The sequence below is a fragment of the Crocodylus porosus genome, unplaced genomic scaffold, assembly GCF_001723895.1.
Source record: "Crocodylus porosus isolate Cpor-Errol unplaced genomic scaffold, CroPor_comp1, whole genome shotgun sequence".
NCBI classification, from domain to species: Eukaryota; Metazoa; Chordata; order Crocodylia; family Crocodylidae; genus Crocodylus; species Crocodylus porosus.
Genome location: NW_017728950.1, coordinates 3,808,542 through 3,829,117, shown reverse-complemented (window position 1 = coordinate 3,829,117; position 20,576 = coordinate 3,808,542). Strand labels below are relative to the sequence as shown.

Here is a 20,576-nt window from a genome sequence, read left to right as displayed (position 1 = left end):
AATCCAGCAGTAGTACAAGAAACATATTTTATGAAAGCCCACAAATGAATGTGTATTGCATTTGTAAAGGAGTATGTATAATGTACTACAGAGACATATAAACTATGGTCCACGGACCACTTGCTGGTGGTCCATTGAGATCTGGCTGGTCGCGGTATTCTGATTCCATTTGTGTTATTGTTGAGTCTAATGAAACATCTGAGTGAGGGGGATTAATGGATTTCATCCTGCAAAGTGCTGAGCATTCTGGCAGCTTTCCAGCAAGTCACTTAAGCACACGGTTAAATGTAAGCATAAGTATCCTACTTCAACTCACTGTTCAGATGATTAAAGTTAAGTGTTTGCTTAAGTATTTTGCTGGATCAAAGCCAGGATCCTCAGTACCCTAGGGAATAAAGCCCCAAGTAAAATGTATTTTTAAAACTTTTTTGAAAAGACAATGTCCATGTTTCACCATTTAAGTAATAACACATAATTATTTTCCTAATTTCACAGTACTTGTAACAATTACTGTCACTATGATTAAGAATGTTGTGACTAGAGTTGGGTTAGAAATGGTTTCTGTGTCTCATGAAAGTATTCGAGATTTCAAAACATTTTTTCACCTGAACTCAGTACAAAAACTCAAAACTGTAAAAATTTTGATGAACCTGAAACCTGCTTCATGTCTGGACAGTCAAAACATTTCACTGTGATAATTACAAAATGATTCGTTTTGATTTAAGCTTCTAAATTTGTTTTAACCTTTTTAAAAACTATAAATTACCTGAAGTTTCTAAATGAAAAGTTCTTTTGAACAAATGGAAAACATCAATTACCAAATGTCAACAACAGATCTATTGACATTTTCAATACTTTTTAAAAAAAGGATTTTGCATTGAGGGATCGCTTGAAACTCTGTGCTAGTGAGCTGTTTCAGCTTCCAGCTGTTGATTTAACATAAAAAAATGGTTAGTTGAAAAACATTCTCAACTGGCTCTAGTTCTGAGATCATAAATTGACAGAATAGTTACAACCACCTCTGTATTAAGCTTAACTCACACTATGAAAATGTTTAAGAACTGCTATTTGAGATATATCACATGTCACTTATTTCCAGAAGGTTATAATATCTAGTTTTGGTAGTGTTGGAATGATGATGTAGCTGTGGTAGTGCAGGAATCATGCAAGAGGCAATGATTGTTGTAGGTGATATATTTTATTAGACTAACTGTATGGCTAGTATAGACTTAGACAAACTTTTGAATGCAGTGCATTCTTCATCAAATCTGATTTTCTGAGTTGTGAGAGTAAGGTTTATTTTCTTCATTCATTATTTTCCCCCTAGAATAGGCATTCTAAATAGTATCCTCAGAGAATTAATGTTTCAAGGTTAAAAGATGTTTTGATGCATAGATATGGGGGAGGGGGTATGCTCTACATTTTGTTAACCTGCATTTTAAATTTTAGATACAATAATAGTGAGGAGCTAAAAAAATTGATTGATTCATAATTGGCCAATCTTTGTCTCCTGCTACTATATTGTCGTTAAAATGTTATCATCGACTTTGCAAGCAGATTGTCAGAAAATTATTTAATAGTATTATTGATTTCTCTTTTCTTTCTAAGCTCAGCTTTGGAGGGATCCCAATATCTGGCAAATCAGGGACATTGTCACGCAAGAACTTTCAGGGGTGTTTTGAAAACATTTATTACAATGGAGTGAACATTATTGATTTGGCCAAAAGACATAAACCTCAGATATACATTGTGGTAAGATAATCAAGCTAAAAAACAAAGTTGTTTTCATGTTTTTCATATATTAATAAAGGGTCCTAGGAACCTGTTATTCTTTTAATAGAGACAATAAGGCAGAGTCTATAGACATGATTTTATAGTATGACTGCTTCTGTGTAGATTTCACCAGGTAACACGTACAGAGCATACACAAGAGAGTCATAATTTGGGTACTTGAGCTTTTTCAGCATAAAGCAAATGTCAGACAATGCAGCTTCTATTGCATACTATTGTGTGTCTAGTTGCATCAGTGCTATAACCATTGTCCCATCACCTCTCTGGCAAACATGAGTCATAAAGCAAGTAGCAAGTACTACTACTGTTGACACTAATCCCCATCTCATTCAGGATGCACTCAGGAGTACTGAGTTATAATAGGCTATTTTCATAGTGCTTAGGCATTTAGTATATTCATTGCAACTTATAGTGGTGTCTGCAGAACTATATTTAGCCTCTTCTATTTTTATTGGCATAACCCAGTATGTGGTTGTAATGGACAGACCCCATCCAGTTATTGGGCTGGTTTCCATAACTTATCTGAATTATCCAGATATTTGATATTTGGAGAACTGGGCCACAAAACTTACTAGGACACACTTTCTTGCAACGTTTCCTATACTTACTCCTCCTTTTCAGTCCATTAACATAAAAAACAACAAATTGTGGCAGAGATATTTTGAAATTTCTACCATCAATCACGAGACATGCTAAATAGAAAAAATAATTTTAGTTGTAACACTACTTTTATTCTGAAAATCTTTTTTGTTTGAGCTCAGTCCAAAATATGAGCCATCGTCTCAGTTGCTCTATCTTTCCTATAAGCAGAAATATTAGAAAAGTTCCTCTGTTTTAATTTATGTGGGATGTGAGCCTTTTGTCAGAAAACATACTGGAAGTTCCTTAAAAACAATAGAAAATAAATATACCTAGAATATCACTCCCTCAGTAGCCTTTTCTTGAGAATTTAATAAATAAAATGTAACTGCAGAATAATTGAAAAATAGATTAAAAATAGAATCATCTTGATCTCAACTAATATAAACTGCAGTATTATTTGGTTGGAAAATTTAGGAAATATTTTGGAATTGTAAAGGTGCCAGAAAGCATCCATGCTCTTTCTGACTCCTTGTTAAGTAGGCAGTCTGCTGGTTTGCTATGGTATCAGGCAGCTGTCCAAATGATGTGAAGGGGGAATCTACAGATGGTAAAGCTTTTAGCTTTTAACAAGGTTTATTAGTCTGTTGATTGCCTTTTCACTGTGGGTCAGTTCAGTTTACTATCCATCTTTCTATGGTTGCATTCATAAGAGAGAGCTTTTCATTTTTTCCCCTACAGAGTAAAAGAGAATAGATTAGCTTAATCTATTGACAAAGCCAGGGGCAAGTATGCATTTTCTTAGAGATATTACACCCATGCACTTACTGTGTAAAGTTCTATATAAACTTAGATGTGTAAAGGCAGTTTGTGTTGACCAGTAAAAAATGTGTGTTAATAGCCTGGGAAAAATTACTTTTAGCCATTCATGATACTGTGTGATTGTAATTACATTTAGAATGGTGCTAATAAGTGTTTAGATCATATTGTCCATCAGGTATCTGAACCAAGAATCTGTACAGACATGCATGAAGTGCCCACTAACTCTGAAATCAATTTGTGCAAAACTACTGTTGACATTCTGATGCTCATTTCTTAGAGCATGTTTGCCAGATGGCCCCTAGTCCTTAAGCGCATTTATCCATCTAACTTATATTTAGGTATCTAACTCATACTTATGCACCTAACTCCCACTGAAAGCATTTGGAGTTAGATGCCTAAATACATTTGAGGATCTGAGCCTTACCTTTTACTTGAGAAACTACACATCCTATTTGGATGTAAGTAACTGCATTTTTTTCCTTGATTATTTATGGAAATGAATATTATATTCTATTCTAAATCAAATAGAATGATAGAGTGTGTATTTCAGGTAAATAAACTGAGTTTCCCAAGGACCAGAAATTCCGTGTTTTATAATATTCGTTTCCCCAGGTCCAGCACTGCTTCTTTCATGTGAACATTTAATCTTTAAATTGTTGTTAAATACCAGATCTTCAATGGTAACTTATCTGACATTTGGAGGTCCAGCCTAGCTCATGAAAGTGCTAGAGAGAGTCCACTGTAAAAAAAAAATAGTTCAGTGCATTCTCTGTGACACCTTTCTATCAGTCTTGTCACCTGGAATTTTAACTTATTAGATCACCTAGCTGGGAGTTGTTCGCTATTTTGATACTTCTCAGGTACTTCTCATGGGCATGTCTAAATTGGTGGCGGTATGATGCGTCCTGAATGTCTCCAAATACATCTTAAGTACCTACTGCTGAAACATGCCAAACATGGAAGTACACTGAGGAAGACATTAAGGGGTGTCCCTCTCTAGCTTCTACTGAGACCTTTGTCTCTGGCATGTTTGACTAATGGGGACAACATGAGAGAGGCTTTGTAGTTATCTTGGTGTTTTGGAGCTTGACGGAGACAGAAGGTGGAAATCATGCTGCTATGATGTTAGTATCTTTTCATGGTATTGCTAAACTATGTAGTTTCCATAAACGGTTTGATATAGCTATATTTGGGGTGAATTGTTGTACTCAGAACATTCATTATACTGTATTTATTTCATTTATTTACAGGGCAATATATCCTTTTCTTGTTCAGAGCCACAGATGGTTCCTGTCACTTTTCTGAGTTCCAGTAGCTATCTAGCTCTGCCTGATATGTCTGGGCAAGATGAAGTATCCATCGGTTTTCAGTTTCGTACCTGGAACAAAGAGGGACTTTTGTTATCCAGTAAACTATATCAGGCTTCAGGTGGTCTCCTTCTGTATCTGAAGGATGGAAAAGTTAAAATGAGCCTTTATAAACCAGGAAAACCACAAAGTGACATCAGTGCAGGTATCAGAATCATTAAAATTTCTATTTAAAAAATGATGAGTTGTATAAAAGATCTTATTTATCCTGTATCAGTGATCTGTTCTTATGATCTGACTTTGCAATGCTTATTTTTGTAAGTAATCTTTACTCTTGTGAATTTTGCTGTTGATAATTTCAAAAGCAAACCTTTTTTTCTTTTTCTGCTGTGTGTGTATGTATACACTTCCAACTGTTGGTAGATGTAGACTACTTGTTTGAGCAAGAATTTTTCACATGAGTCTGAGCAGGAGTTTGGGCCCCAAATCTGTGTATAGAATGTAAATACTTTCATGCATTCCATAAATTTAGAACCTGACTATTATCATCTAACTTTACAGTTGGAAGACAGAAACCAGTTGTTTGTCTGAATTTCAGTGTAGATCCATCAAAGACAATTATATACATGCTATGGGAGTAGGATGGGGCTCTGATAAAAAATCTTGTGTAGACACATCCAGAAAGAAACTTCTGAAACACCCAATTTACCCTTGCCATCGGCATATGCCAGGCAAAGTAATTCATATATTTCAGAGTGCAACTTATAAAGATAAGTGCTCTGAAACTAGATATGATAGAATATTTGACAAGATAGGGACAAGAAATACAATGAGAAAATGGACCCAAGGCTGAAAGACATGCGAAGCTCAAAATTGGAGTTCACAAAATAGCTTGTGACAGTACATACTGTAACACACACAAGATAACACAATATTGAAAAAACTGCAAAAGCTACAATGAAAAGTTTTGCTTTCCATGGGTTTGTGATCAGCAGCAGAATATGCCTAAAATGCATAAAGCAGGAAGCACCTACATGTGCGGCAGACTGTGCAATTGTTACTATGCAGTCATTTAGTATTTGTATAAGCGAGTACTAAATGCCTGTGAAGTAACTGGTGTTACTGCACAGTACAGTCACCACACATTTTTTCCCTGATACTACTGTCAGTAGCTCATTAATATTACACAGTAATGTTGCATCATGGTTAGTCTCTGGCTACCCTACTGCACAGGAGCCATGAGCTATGGTGCAGTAGCTCACTGCTACTGTACCATAGCATATCATGTTGATATGCTTGCAGATGACAATGGTACCATTAGCACAGAGAAGTTCCTAATGGAAAAATAGATAATAGCAGATTAATGGACTATGAACCTCAAATAAAATGGATGTAGATGCCCAAGATAGTGTACTACCAGAAACAGTTATATTAGCCTTAAGGAGAGAATGTTCAAGGATTCAAAGAGCAACTAGAATAGTCATACTGCATAATATTTGGGGGTCATTGTAAGTTGGGTGAGAGGACAGGCCTTTTGCTTATGTATTGACTGAAAAGAGTTAAATAAGAAAGTAAAAAGAGCAAAAATGCACACACACACGTACACACACACATACAGGGCATGTATACACATGCAAATAATCTAGGAACACCTTGCTCTGGAGTACTCTCAAGTAAACTCTTCTGAGCACTCATCTACTTATGTGGGGCTATGTATTCATGATTACAGCAAATTACTGCACAGTAAGTGTCTGCCCATATAGACGGTGACACTTACCGTGCAGTAATTTGCTCTAATCTTCAGTAAAGCATCTTGTGTAGACCCGCCCCCACAGGCACAGTTCCTGGCCCAAAGAACTTTCAATTTAAATACCTAACATAGAGAAAAAGAGGAAATATAAACACAGAATCTTGGGCAACAATGCACACCAAGTCAGTGGAACAGCTGAAAATGAAATTGAGAATTGTTGAACTTTAGTTCAGTGATCTCTTTGGTAGACTGCATTGCCGTTGCCTCTTTCTGCTATGTTTCTCATCCTTTTTTATCTGTTCCACCTGGTACAACATTCTACTTCCAGCAGGGAAAGACAGACATAACTCTGTAGTTTATTATCTCTCCACAAAGGTATAATGATTACTTGCACATTGTAAAGTTGATTAATTTAATTCAAGAAAGAATTTCATGTCAGTAATGTTCATGGATAATGCCAACATTTACATAAACATTCCAGTCCTCCTCCTACTGAAGACAAATGGTATTTTTCTGTAAATTTTAGTGGGAACAGGATTGGCCCCAACACGTTTTAAATTAACATAATCAATGCACAGAGTGTACCATGTTAATGACAAATGGGTTTCCCCAGACTCACAATCTGAAAATGTTAATTCCATAGTATATGTGTCAGCAGCGTGTAGTTTACAGTGATGCATTTGACTTCTTCGGAAGCTGTTTAAATCACAGCTCAATTATATGATATATGTTAATGAAATTGCTTCAGTGCAATGTCACTTTCCTAGGCCTGTTGAAGGTAATGTCACTTTTAACTGAGCTACTGACATGCATGTAAGATAAATTATTAAGTATCAAAATAGCAATCAAAGTATGTAACTTGTTTTAATAGGCTGAAAATTCTCAAATAAATCTTGAAATGCCATATTAGAATAAAATTTAATATGATTATATTTTATAAAAATACTAATCTCTTTATATGGTCTGATATGCAGAACAACATTTGTCTATGCAAATCAGAAGCTAATGTATTTTTTTTTAAATCTCTTATTTTCTCTTAAGCAGGAAGTTATCTAACAAACCATACAGTAAACTTTTTCTTGAGCTTTTGAAGTGTTTATTGTTGTTACATTCATTGGAGCAAATCAAGTCTGCATTTGGAGATTGAATAATTAAATTATGGATGGTTGGACAGGTTTGTTCCCCTAAAGGCAGAGACATATGACCTGGCTTTCACACATACAAAATTTGATAATTAAATCAGAGCATATTATTTTGAGCAGTTCTCAGAACTTATTACCATGAGTTTTTTTAAAGATTTCTTCAGCCATATAAAAAGAGGGGAAATAGTATATTAATTCATGAATAATTAAGTTAAAATAAGCTAAATCCTTCTGTTAGAGAAGGATTGTTTGATATCTTTTGTCCTATGTAGTCTCTTTGCAAGTTGGTCATCAAAAGTTGAGAAAGAGCGAAGAGATTTTTTCTAAAAGGAAATGAACAGAGTTAATGTATGTGGAGCACTGATGAGACCACAGCTAGAGTACTACATCCAGTTCTGGGTGCCACAATTTAACAACGATGTGGACAAGCTTGAGAGAGTGCAAAGAAGAGCCACCCATATGATCAGAGTCTTTAAAGGCAAGCCATACAAGGAAAGGCTGAGGGATTTGGGACTCTTCAACCTGAGGAAAAGAAGGCTGAGGGGACCTGGTAGCAGCTTACTGCTTCACTAGGGGAATATATCAAGGGCTCAGTGAGCAAATGTTCACCAGGACACCCGAGGGGAAAACCATGGGTAATGGCCACAAACTCCTGGAAGGAGCTCAACATTAGGAAAAACTTCTTCACATTCAGGGTGTTCAGAATGTGGAATAAGCTCCCTTCAGTGGCGGTGCAATCACCTAACCTGGAAATCTTCAAGAAGAGGCTAGACAGTCACCTTGGGGTCACCTGACCCCCAAATATCTTTCCTGTTTGGTGCAACACAATGATCTTCCAAGGTCCCTTCCAGCCTTAAAAATCTATGAATCTATGAATGATGAGTCCAAATTGAGTTACAATATGTATGCATGTTTGAGATACAACTACTCAGCTTCTTTATATGACCTTTTGATGTGCATTTTTAAAATAGTAACTTTTAATTAAATGATTTTAAAAGCATTACATTCAGATACTATATTTCAGGTTAAATCTACTAATTATTCTTTAAACCAGTGGTTTTCAACCTTTTTGTATCAGGATCCATTTGTAAAAACTAATGGCCAGTCCCAACCCAGTAAATAGCTTGAGTAGAAAATAGCCTCCTGACCCTGCTGGTGCCCCTTACTCCCAACCCACTACCCTTGTGCCCCCCCCTAGCCCTCAGAACACATACCCCTAGTGTGTGGGGTGGTGGAGGGCATGGGGATTTGTGCACCCACAGCAGCAACAAGACTGCAGCCTGGCTGGACCGGCATGGGCAAGAGCTGTCTCCATGGATGAGTGGGTAGGACCCAGTGTGGGAGAATGGAGTGGAGCGGTGCAACACATTGCTGCCACCAGGACCCCTGTGCCAGCTGTGCTGCCAGCACTGAAAGAAGTAACAGACTGAGTTAGCTATTTATTATATAAATCCATGGAATTAATTGTTTTAACCGGCGTTAATACTTAATCACTTTTTGGCTCAATAATTTTCTTGTACAAAATTCAAAACTCCACAGATATTCTCAAGCAAAAATCAGGAAAACACAAAAAAAATCTGCACCAGTTTTTTTTGGACATTCCTCATATACTCTCAGTACCATCTCGCTCCTCTTACAAGGATGGCCTCCGTGAAAGACCATACAAGGGGAGGTTGAGGGATCTGGATCTCTTCAGCCTTCACAAGAGACGTCTGAGGGAAGACCTTGTAGCTACCTATAAGTTTATCAAGGGAGGATAACAGGGAATTGGAGACCTGCTATTTACCAGAGTGCCCCTAGGAGTAACTAGGAGTAATGGGTGCAAACTAGTGGAGAGTAGATTCAGGTTAGACATTAGGAAGAAATTTTTTACAGTAAGGGGGGCCAGAATCTGAAATGGGCTTCCAAGAGAGGTGGTACTATCACGTAACTTGGAGGTCTTTAAGAGGATGCTTGATAGACACTTGGCTGGAGTCATCTGACCTCAGTCCTCTTTCTTCCCAGAGGCAGGGGGTTGGACACGATGATCCTTTGTGGTGCCTTCCAACTCTACAATTTATGAATCTATAAACAAATTAAGTTCATGAATCTAATTCATGCTTGCAATGAATAATTATCTACAGACACTTTCATGCTCCCCTATGGTATTCTGCAGCTCCCAGATGTACCCAAGGGACTTCATGGAAGTACTTCCTCTCCTTTGGGCTAAATAACATTCACTAGCATCTTTCCAGGCATTCTTCTGGAAATAGAGATGAACTACATCCCTCAGTAGCATTCAGCATGCTCAAAAAATTATAGCAAGTAAGTCAGGCATGAGTTTCCTAAAAGTTCTATTATCCATTTCCCATGAACCTAATCAGTTCCTATATTTAATCCATTCATGCAGGATGCTTTTTTGTAGCAAAGAATCCTGTAATCTGTGTATGTGTAAACACTTGTGGTTTTCATTTATAATGCTTATAAAAGGGAATATTTATTAGAGCATGAAGTTAATAAACCCACATGCAGCACCAAGGATTAGAAGTAGATATAGTTCACTAGACAATGATTCTGCCTTGGAAAGAAGACAGAAGATAATAGTCCTGCATGACAGCAAGAAGAACCAAAAGCAAAACTCAGCATGTTTCAGTGAAAATGTCACCTCAAGGGGGTTGTGCCACATCGAGAAGATAATCTGTTCTGTTCTCTTCATCTGTGATATACGAGGTCTACAAGGATTTGGTTTTTTTATAAAGGCTGGGCAAATGGTCTATATGCAGATTTTTTTTCTTTTCAAAAACTCTATTTGGCCACTGTAAAAATGTGATGCGACAAGTATGGTATTATTGCAGTGATACTGGAGATGATTTACTGCTTATGATTTATGGCGTTGTTACACTTTACACTGTGAGCTGTACAAATGTTAGTGTTAGCTCAAATTTGGAGCAGTCACATGTTCATACCAGCAGGAGCCTGAAAAGTTAGAATCACCTCCTCCTCTTATTCTGGGCCCTCCAGTTTCACCTGCTCCTTCACCCCCACTTACTTGTGGCTGACTGTGCAGTCTGTCCTGAGGGAGTAGGCAGGGAATGGTTAACTGGCAGGCACAAGTAAGTGGAGGGAGGGATGCAGTGGGGCAGTAAGCAGGGATCTGGGTGCTGGGGAGGGCAGGCAGGGGTAATGGTCCAAAACTGGGCCAGTGGGAAGCAGGGCAGGTGGGGTGTGTACATTATGGTGTAGCACAGAGTGGCCGCACCTTAGTCTAAGTGCACTGTTACACCTTACACAGTAAGCTACACAAATGTTAATCAATGTTAGTGCTAGCTTGGAGTTTGGAGCAGTCATATCCTTAGTTAAGGAAACCTTCTCTGACCATCCCCTACCTGCACAGCTGTGACTTGCCACTAGAGGCCTAAGGAACAGAGGCAGGACTAGAAGCTGTAGATGTGAGTTGCCACTAGAAGGCTGGCAAGCCAGGACAGACTTCTATCCTTGTTCTATGGACAGGGATGTAAGAGATGCTAGGATATTGGAAGACTTCTGCTTGGTTGGTACATGTATGGGGAGTGGCCACACCATAATGGAATAGGACCTGAGTTATGCAGATCAAAAAGTAAACCTGACCTAGATGGTGTAACATTTAGCTGCATAATGAGTACTTAAAATACATTTTTGGTGTTAATGTTCAGACAATCCAGGTATTAAGAGCTCCAGAAGCTGCCCAAAATTACTGTACAACAAAGATCTAACAATGATCAACATTTGAGGAGCTAAAACTGCAATGTGTAATGAAGCTCTTACACTGTCACTAAAAAGAAGTGTTACAATGGGTGATGTGAGAGAACTAGTTAGATTCCTAGAAAATAGGAAACATACTTTCTTAGATTTTGTTTATTTTAATTTACCTAGTTGCATAACTGAGGGTGGGTGGGAAGGAGGGGGAAGAGAGTGGGGAGGATGCTCTTTTTGGGTGTGGGGGTACACACATGAAAAAGTCATCGCCAGAAGCAGTACAGTAGTAGAGTCAACTGTCCTGAGTGTTTGTGATTGTCCCAGCAGCAGAGCTGCACTACTATGCCTCTGCTGTCTTCTTCATTTACATTCTCCATATGTAGGTTCTCTTTGATGGAAATACTCTGCAGTATCTGTTGTGTTCATAGAATCATAGAACCATAAAAATGTAGTCTGTAGTAGGGCATGGGATTGTTCTGTCCTAAGTGCAAGACTTTGCACTTGTCCTTTTTGAACTTTCTTTTGACCCAATCCTCCAATTTGTCTAGGTCATTCTGAATCCTAGCCGTAACCTCCAACATATCTACTACTCCCCCCAGCTTGGTGTCATCTGCAAACTTGCTTAGGTTGCAATCCATCCCATCTTTCAGATTGTTTATGAAGATATTGAACAAAACAGCCCCCTGGACCAGCCCCTGGGGCACTCCACTTGATACCAACTGCCAGCTAGACATTGAGCCGTTGATCACTCTCCATTGAGCCTGACAATCTAGCCAACTTTCTATCCACCTTACAGTCTATTCATCCAATCCATATTTCCTTAGCTTGCTTGCAATAATTCTGTGGGTGACCATATCAAAAGCCTTTCTAAAGATAAAGTATTTCACATCCACTGCTTTCCCCACATCCACATAGCCAGTCATCTCATTGAAGAAGGCAATCAGCTTAGTTAGGCATGACTTGCCCTTGGTGAATCTGTGCTGACTGTTCATGATGTTAGTCCTTGAAGTGCTGAGAAATGGATTCTTGAGGACCTGCTCCAATTATTTTTTCAGGGACTGAGGTGAGGCTGACTGGTCTGTAGGTGCCCAGATACTCCTCCTTCCCTTTCTTAAAGATAGGCATTTTCCAGTTGTCCAGGACCTTCCCTGATTGCTATGAGTTTTCAAAGATAGTGGCCAATGGCTCTGCAATCAAATAAGCCAACTCCCTCAACACCTGTAGGTGCATCCCATTCGATCCCATGTTCTTGTACACATCCAGCTTTTCTAAATACTCCCTCACCTGTTCTTTCACCAATGAGGGCCGCTTACCTTCTCCCAAAACTATGGTGCCCAGTGCAGCAGGCTGGGAGCTGACCTTGCCTGTGAAGACCATGGTAAAAAAGGCATTGAGTACTTCAGCCGTTTCCTCATCATCATTACTAGGTTGCCTCCCACATTCAGTGAGGGACTCACACTTTCCCTGATGTTCCTCTTGCTAACACACTTGTAGAAACCCCTACTGTTAACCTTCATGTCCCTTGCTAGCTGCAACTCTACTTGTGCTTTGGTCTTCCTGATTTCATCTCTAATTATCACCATCTCTGTTATTCCAATTACATTATAGTTTCTTGACTGTGCAAGGACTTCCAATTCTTCCTACCTGTTTTCCAGTTCTATGCACTTGTGTACAGACACTTGAGGTAACTAATTGATTGGGCTACTTTTTGAGGAAGAATGAAGAGGCCTCCCCTGTTGTCTTTTCCTCCTTGTGTTTCCTCCAGGTCTCCCACTTCCCCACGTAATGCAGGGCTTTGGTGTCCATCCCCTGGTAAACTTAGTTTAAAGCCTTCCTTGTTAGATTAGCAAGCATGCCTAAGCAATATGCTTATACTCCTTCCTAGTCATTTGTCCAAGTTTGCACTTCTTGTAAGCTTCTTTTTTGTGTTTATGCTCACCAAAGAGTTCTCTGCTAAACCAGGCTGGTCTCCTGCCATATTTGCTCTTCTTCCTGAACATTGGGATGGTTTGTTCCTGTGCCCTCTGTAAGTTTTCTTTAAAATACAACCAGATCTCCTGGACTCCTTTCTCCCTCATACCGGTCTCCCAGGGGATCCTGCCCATCAGTTCCCTGAGTGAGTCAAAGTCTACTTTTCTGAGGTCCAGAGTCCATTCTCTGCTGCTCTCCTTTCTTCCTTTTGTCAGGATTCTGAACTCAATCTATAGCAGAAACCCACCACAACATCGCCCTTGTTGCCCTCTAACCTTATCCCAAAAACTTTCAGCAGGCCTATTTATTGTTTCATAATGGAGCTATGAGCTTTCATACAACTCTTTTACATACAGCACAACTCCTCCTCCTCTTCTCTCCTTCCTGTCCTTCATGAACCATTTGTACCCTTCCATGACAGCGCTCTAGTCATGCAAGCTATCCCACCATTTCTGTTATTCCAATTACATCATAGTTTCTTGACTGTGCAAGGACTTCCAATTCTTCCTACCTGTTTCCCAGTTCTATGCACTTGTGTACAGACACTTGAGGTAACTAATTGATTGGGCTACTTTTTGAGGAAGAATGAGGAAGCCTCCCCTGTTGTCCTCTCCTCCTTGTGTTTCCTCCAGGTCTCCCACTTCCCCACTTTATGCAGGGCTTTGGTGTCCATCCCCTGGTAAACTTAGTTTAAAGCCTTTCTTGTTAGATTAGCAAGCCTGTCTTTGAAGATACTCTTCCCTTTATTCCTCAGATGTATCCTGTATGTTCCTAATATAAGATAATTTAAAAGACATGCATTTAAGGCTTCTTTATCTCCTTTTTCTTTGGGTATTTTGTTACTTTGAAGTTTGGTTTATGTGACTAGTTCTACCTGTGCAATAGCACTCAGAGAAAATAGGAGTGATTGATACTTGCACCCATTAGGTTTAAATGTTGCAGTATAAAATGTGATCAAAAACTGGCCAAGATACCACAAGACAGTTCCTGCTGTAACTTTAATATTGCTTTAGTGTCTTAGCCTGCCATCTGTCAAGAATCTATGAAGTGACTGACCCAGGATAACCAGATCTTTAAAACACTTTCTCAAAGTGGGACCAGCCCTGTACTCCCTAAATAAGTTGCAGTAGTGTGATGGCTACTCTAAATTATACTTTGAATTGTACTAAGAGTTATCTTTGTCAACAGAGGCTCTCTAGATTGCAGGAAAGTTCCATTCATGCTCTACACATTTGCTACGTGGAAGGAGATGGTTGGCATGCCACGTCTTTGTTGCTAAATGATTACTGTACAGTGCTGTAATTTCTATGCTACAAGTCTTTATAGCTCCTTTGTATTGATGGCTGATGTATGGGGTGAATTTAGAATACAGCTTTTAATATTTCCCTTGGGAAAAATCAATATTTTATAATTAATAGAACATTTTCCTAAAGAAGAAATCAGACAAATTAGTATCAATGAGGGACAAGATGATCTGTAAGCCACATTATTGTGACAATCTACTGGAAATGGTGAGGAATTTACAAAATTCTGATACTACTCAAGAGTAAAATATCCCCTTGAAGTTTCTACAGCAATATGATGGCTGAATAGAGAGACAAAAGGGGAAAAACAAAGTCTAAAATAAATTGAAAATAGAGAAGCTCATGCAAGTGCTTAATGTATTAGATAAATTCTTTACAGAAAATGCATCCAGTGAATACCTACCACTTGCCATTTTAATAGTGTCTGCCAGACTGAGATTTTTCTGCTGCTTTACACACAGGAATTGCCTTTTGTACTTGTTTCAAATTATTTATCATAATGTCGATTCTGTGTTCTTGGCCATTTGAAATGTTTTAGCCTTTTTTGGATTTCCTTTCTCTGTTGTATACATATGTAGTAATTACTCATCTATTTTCTGAGGATAAAAGCTCAATTCTAGAGTTGAGTAGAGAAACAAATGCTATTTTAGCATATATATGGAAGAACCACAGCTGCACTCCAGTGACATACAAACCTAAATACTCTACAAAATACATGTGAAAAAGGAGCTTGAAATAATTCAAAGGCTGTATCTTTTGCTTCCAATCCAAATCCTATTCATGACAGTGCATAAGGATATGCTTAATTAAAACTGATTCCTTAAATTTATAAGTGTATTGACATGCTCTCTTGAATAAGAATAGTGACTAGATACAGTAATGGGAAAGCATATGCTTAAGTTTTTTCCTGAATCAAGACTTTAGGTTTGCATCTGGTATATTCCCTTTTGGGACCCTAACTAACATCTATAGATATTATATGGCTAAACTCCCAATAGATAACACAAAAACTCTATCTTTTTATTCTCTGTAGCATAGAATCATAGAATAATAGAAAATTAGGGTTGGAAGGGAAGTCTGGAAGTCATCTAGTCCAGCCCCCTGCTCAAAGCAGAAATATCCCCAACTAGATCATCCCATCCAAAGGGTCTTAGAAACCTCCAAGGACAGAGATTCCACTGCCTCTCTGGGTAATCTGTTCCAGTGTTTTACTACCCTCCTAGTGAGAAAATACTTCCTAATATCTAACTTAAACTTCCCTTGCTGCAACTTGAGACCACTTTTCCTTGTTCTGTCATCTACTGATGACACTGAGAACAGGCTAGCTCCATCATTTTTTGAACCCCGCTTCAGGTAGTTGAAGGCTGCTATTAAATCCCCTCTCACTATTTTCTTATGTAGACTGAATAAGCCCACTTCCCTCACCCTCTCCTCAGAAGTCATGTGCCCCAGCCCCCAAACCATTTTGTAGTCCTCTACTGGACTCTTTTGTCCACATCCTTTCTGTGGTGGGGTGCCCAAAACTGAACACAGTACTCTAGATGTGGCCTCAACAGTGCAGAATAGAGGAAAATAATCACTTCCCTTAACCTGCTGGCAACATACCTCCCAATGTAAGCCAGTATGTGGTTAACCTTCTTGGCAACATGGGCACACTGTTGGCTCATATTTAGCTTATTGTCCACTGTAACCCTGAGGTCCTTTTCTGCAGACCTGCTGCTGAGCCAGACAGCTCACAGCCTGTACTGGTGCTTGGGATTGTTCCAGCTTAAGTCCAGGACTTTGCACTTGTCCATGTTGAACCTCATGACATTTATTTTGGCCCAATCCTCCAATTTTTCTAGGTTACTCTGTATCATAGCTGTACCCTCCAGTGTATCTACTACTCCCCCCAGCTTGGTGTCATCTGCAAATTTGCTGAGAGTGAACTCCATGACATCTTCTAGGTCATTGATGAAGACATTGAACAAAACTGGCCTTAGGACAGACCCCTGGGGCACTCCACTTGATACTGGCTGCCAGCTAGACATTGAACCATTGATTACTACCCTCTGAGCCTGAAGCCACAGCCAGTTTTCTATCCACCTTACAGTCCATCAAACAAATGTGTTGTTGCCTATGAACTTTCATGGCATTCTGGTCTAATTAGTCTCTTAAGTGCTACTTCACGCTATCCTCTGTCTGACTTCAGATTAATAAAGCTAACCACCTCTATACTACATTAAATGGAAAAGCAAAATAAATTTTGTGACAAGTAAGGATAATATCTTTTTGGACCAACTGTATAGTTGCAGTTGGGAAAGATCTTAGACAAACTTTAAGGCCCTTCCTCATGTTTTGGAGAGAAGCATAAAGAGCTTAAGCTAAATAGAATATAAAAAACACTGACTTATGTTGAACTCTATAATGTAAATGTAATACTATTTAAAGAAGTGGAAGAAGACAGTAAAAACATTCAATAAAATAAGTTAAAAGAAGAATATGCAAAAAAAATATGGACAGTCAAACTATATAATCTAATAGTGTAAAAGAATGAAAAAAATCAAAAGGGAAGTTGGTTGCTATTACCTATAGTAGAGAGAGGTGGTTAGCTGTGTTAGTATGAAGTCAAGGAAAAGTCATGTCTGACCATCCTGATTGTCTTGTATGATGAGATGACTGGCTCTGTGTTTGTAAGAATAGCAGTGGACGTGATATACCTTGACTGTACCAAGGCTTTTCATACAGCCTCCCACAACATTCTGACAAGCAAGCAGGGAAAGTATGGGTTGGATAAATGGTCTGTAAGGTGGATAGAAAGCTGGCTCATTTGTTGGGATCAACAAGGAGTGATCAATGGCTCAATGTCTAGTTGGCAGCTGGAATCCAGTTGAGTGCCCCAGGGGTTGGTTCTGGGGCCCATTTTGTTCAATATCTTCATTAATGATCTGGAAGATGGGATAGATTGCACCATTAGCAAGTCTGCAGATGATACGAGGCTGGGGAAGTAATAGATAAACTAGAGGGTAGGGCTAGGATTGACAGTGATCTTGACATATTGGAAGATTAGGTGAAAATACATCTAATGAGGTTGAAAAAGGACAAGTGCAAAGTTCTGCACTTAGACTGATCCCGTGTACCAGTACAGACTAGGGACTGACTGGCCATTAAGCAGCTTTGCAGAAAGGGACCTGGGGGTTACAGTGGACAATAAGCTGAATATGAACCAACTGTGTGCCCTTGTTGCAAAGAAGACTAATGACATAAGGCAGTACGTAAGTATAATAGAATCATAGAATTAGATTGAGGGAAGTGATTCTTCCCCTCTATTCAGCACTGGTGAGGCCACATCTGCAGTATTGTGTGCAGTTTTGCCCCCCGCCCCCACTACAAAAAGGATGTAGACAAGTTGGAGAGAGTTCAGTGGAGAGCAAAGAAAATGGTTAGAGTGTTGGGGCCATGACTTATAAGGAGAGGCTGAGGTAATTAGTTTGAAGAGGAGAAAACTGAGATGGGATTTAATAGCAGCCTTCAATTACCTTAAGGGGGGCATATCTAGATGAGATACTTAATGCTCAGTAGACTAATTCTACTGTGCATTAGCACATCACAGCAAAAAACATTCTAACGAGCTAATGCGCAGTCAACTTAATCTACTGTGCATTAAGCATCACAAAACACCGTTGCTAATGTGCATTAGTGCTGGCTACTGAACATTTACATAATACCTAATAGTAGAGGTACTAAACTTAATGCTCAGTAGCAACAGCACATTAATGCATATGTAGTAGTTCCAGAGAGGATGGAGCTAAACCATTCTCAGTGGTGGCAGATGACAAAACAAGGAGCAATGTTCTCAAGGTGCAGCAAAAGAAAGTTTAGGTTAGGAAGAACTTTCTCACTAAGAGGATAGTAAAGCACTGGAACAGGTTACCCAGAAAGGTTTTGGAATCTCCATCCTTGGGGGGTTTTAAGACCCTGCTAGATGAAGCCTTGGCTGGGACAATCTAGGTTGGGCTGGTCCTGATTTGAGGAGGGTGTTGAACTAGATGACCTCCTGAGGTCCCTTCCAACCCTAATTTTCTATGATTCTGTGATTCAGGCAGAAAGCAGGATAGATAACCATGAAATGAGCTTGAGCTCACAAAAACTTATGCATTGTCTGTGGTGTATAGAGAAGGTACCTAATATAGTAAAGAGATGGTCATAGCGATAAATCCATTGTCTGTGTTAAGTCCTTTTTGTGTGCGTGTGTGCGTGTGCACCCAGGGGATTTTTTTTTTTTTTTTTGTTCCAAGGTGTTTTACATATTTTACGTGAATACAAGGACTGGGAGACCAAAAAGGGAGTGGTTGGTCTGTTAAAATTATTCTCATACTAGTGATTGTGTATTTCTATCCTTTATCATTTTTCTGTAAAAGTTCACTCCACCCCTACCAAAAATATTGTGACATTCTGCTGATTTTGCTGTGGTTATTCTAGCATTTAAAGGATGGGTTTCAATAAAATGTCTATGTTTTATTTTAAAAGATGAAATAATGCCCTGAAAATAGCCATAAAAATCTGTGATATCTGTAAAGTGCAGCATGAGACATCACCATAATATTTTAATGATAACTTTCTAAGTTAAAAGGGCATTTTGTATAAGCACTACATTGGAGGGATGCATTGCTGATAACTGGGGATATTACAACTATAGTTTGTACATTCATAAAAGGATTTTTTTACCTATTAGAAAATGACTTTTTATTTATTTCACAGAAGACAAAACTGTATCCTCTCTTCTTCATATTTTTATTTATTTACTTTGTCTTTGACTTGCTTTGTAAGTTATTGAATATTTACTGTGTTCTTCCTGCTTAAAACCTATACATATTAGTTATTTTAAACATGTATTACTCGAAGTTATGTTATCTTACGCTTTCTTTTCCTTCTAGGTGCTGGATTAAACAATGGTCAGTGGCATTCAGTTTTTTTATCTGCCAAAAGGAATCGTATGAGTATAATGGTGGACAATGATGGAACCTTATCTGCTCATGCTACAGTACCTATGCAGATTTATTCAGGAGATACTTACTATTTTGGAGGTGATTTTTTAATATACTAGAAATAGCCTAGGGTTAAGCAATATGCTTTATTCTTGGCCTGTATTTTTTAAAGTGTTTCAATATTTGTTTTACCATCAAGTTCTGGGTACCCAATTTCCATCTCTCTCAAAGGATCTGATTTTCAAAATGGGCTTTTGGAAATGCCTGGAATTATGGCTCCTTTCATTCTTATGAAGCTGGCACCATATTAATTTTAATGAACAACATCATAATCACTTTTGAAAATGTAGTCCCCTAATATTATACTATCATTAATACAATTAGTAAGGTGGCCACCTTAAGAAGCCCCAAGAGCTATATTCCTTCTGGGGAAAAAAAATCAAGTTTATTTGTTTTAAAGTTGGGCTTTTTCTCCTTCTAATTTTTATGGATAAAATGGTAATTTTTCTCCACAGGGACTGTTGACCTATAATGTCACACCCTTATTTTGGGTGGTAAGTTGTATGCTCGAAAAAAAAATCTGTACTGGTAGTTCCTTTTGCTGTACCTGTAAGGTGCCCTTGTTTACATTTAGCATCATAAATGATAAAATAATACCCTTATATAAGTGACCATTTGATGTAACCAATGTTTTTTCTTAGATTTTCAAGGTAAAGAGGGCCATTGCACTTATTCCAGATAATATATGCATCAAATATCTAAAGTCCCATTTTCAAAAGTACCTTAGGTACTTGGGGTAGAATCCTGTTCCACTTTAGTACCTAAATGGCAGTTACATAGCTAGCTTTGGTGTCTAAGAATGCATGTACATGTGCCAGGAGGCTGCTCTGATGCACTGTAATTACACTGCATTGGAGCAGCCTTGATTAATCAAGTTGGCTAGAGGTGCTAATTAGTAGGCCTGTGTGAAGCAGCAAGTATTTGCTTCAAATATGGGTTTGTCCAATTCAGAGGAACAGTAATTCAATTCAGTGATTTGAATCACTGTCCTGATATGATTCGGCCAATTTGGATCTGGAGATTCAGTGCGATTCCGAGATTGGGCCGTAGATTAAGCTGTCTCCAGCTGGTAAGTCTGTTGTGGTGGGTGGAGGGGGAGAGAAGGGATGTGGGAGGGGGCAGATCAACACCCCCACAGCAAGGGAGGGATTAGGGCTGGGGCTGGGACA

At 38.7% G+C, this 20,576-nt stretch overlaps 1 protein-coding gene across 2 annotated transcripts in view; it reads left to right on the top strand.

The window, feature by feature from the left end:
- Positions 1-20,576, top strand: part of LOC109323448 (contactin-associated protein-like 4) — a 421,861-nt gene that overhangs the window by 291,866 nt on the left and 109,419 nt on the right. For both annotated transcript variants that reach the window (XM_019555012.1, XM_019555011.1), the window contains exons 7-9: positions 1,609-1,752; positions 4,443-4,704; positions 19,297-19,446. In XM_019555012.1, coding sequence (XP_019410557.1) covers positions 1,609-1,752; positions 4,443-4,704; positions 19,297-19,446 — 556 coding nt within the window. The remainder of the gene's footprint in view (positions 1-1,608; positions 1,753-4,442; positions 4,705-19,296; positions 19,447-20,576) is intronic.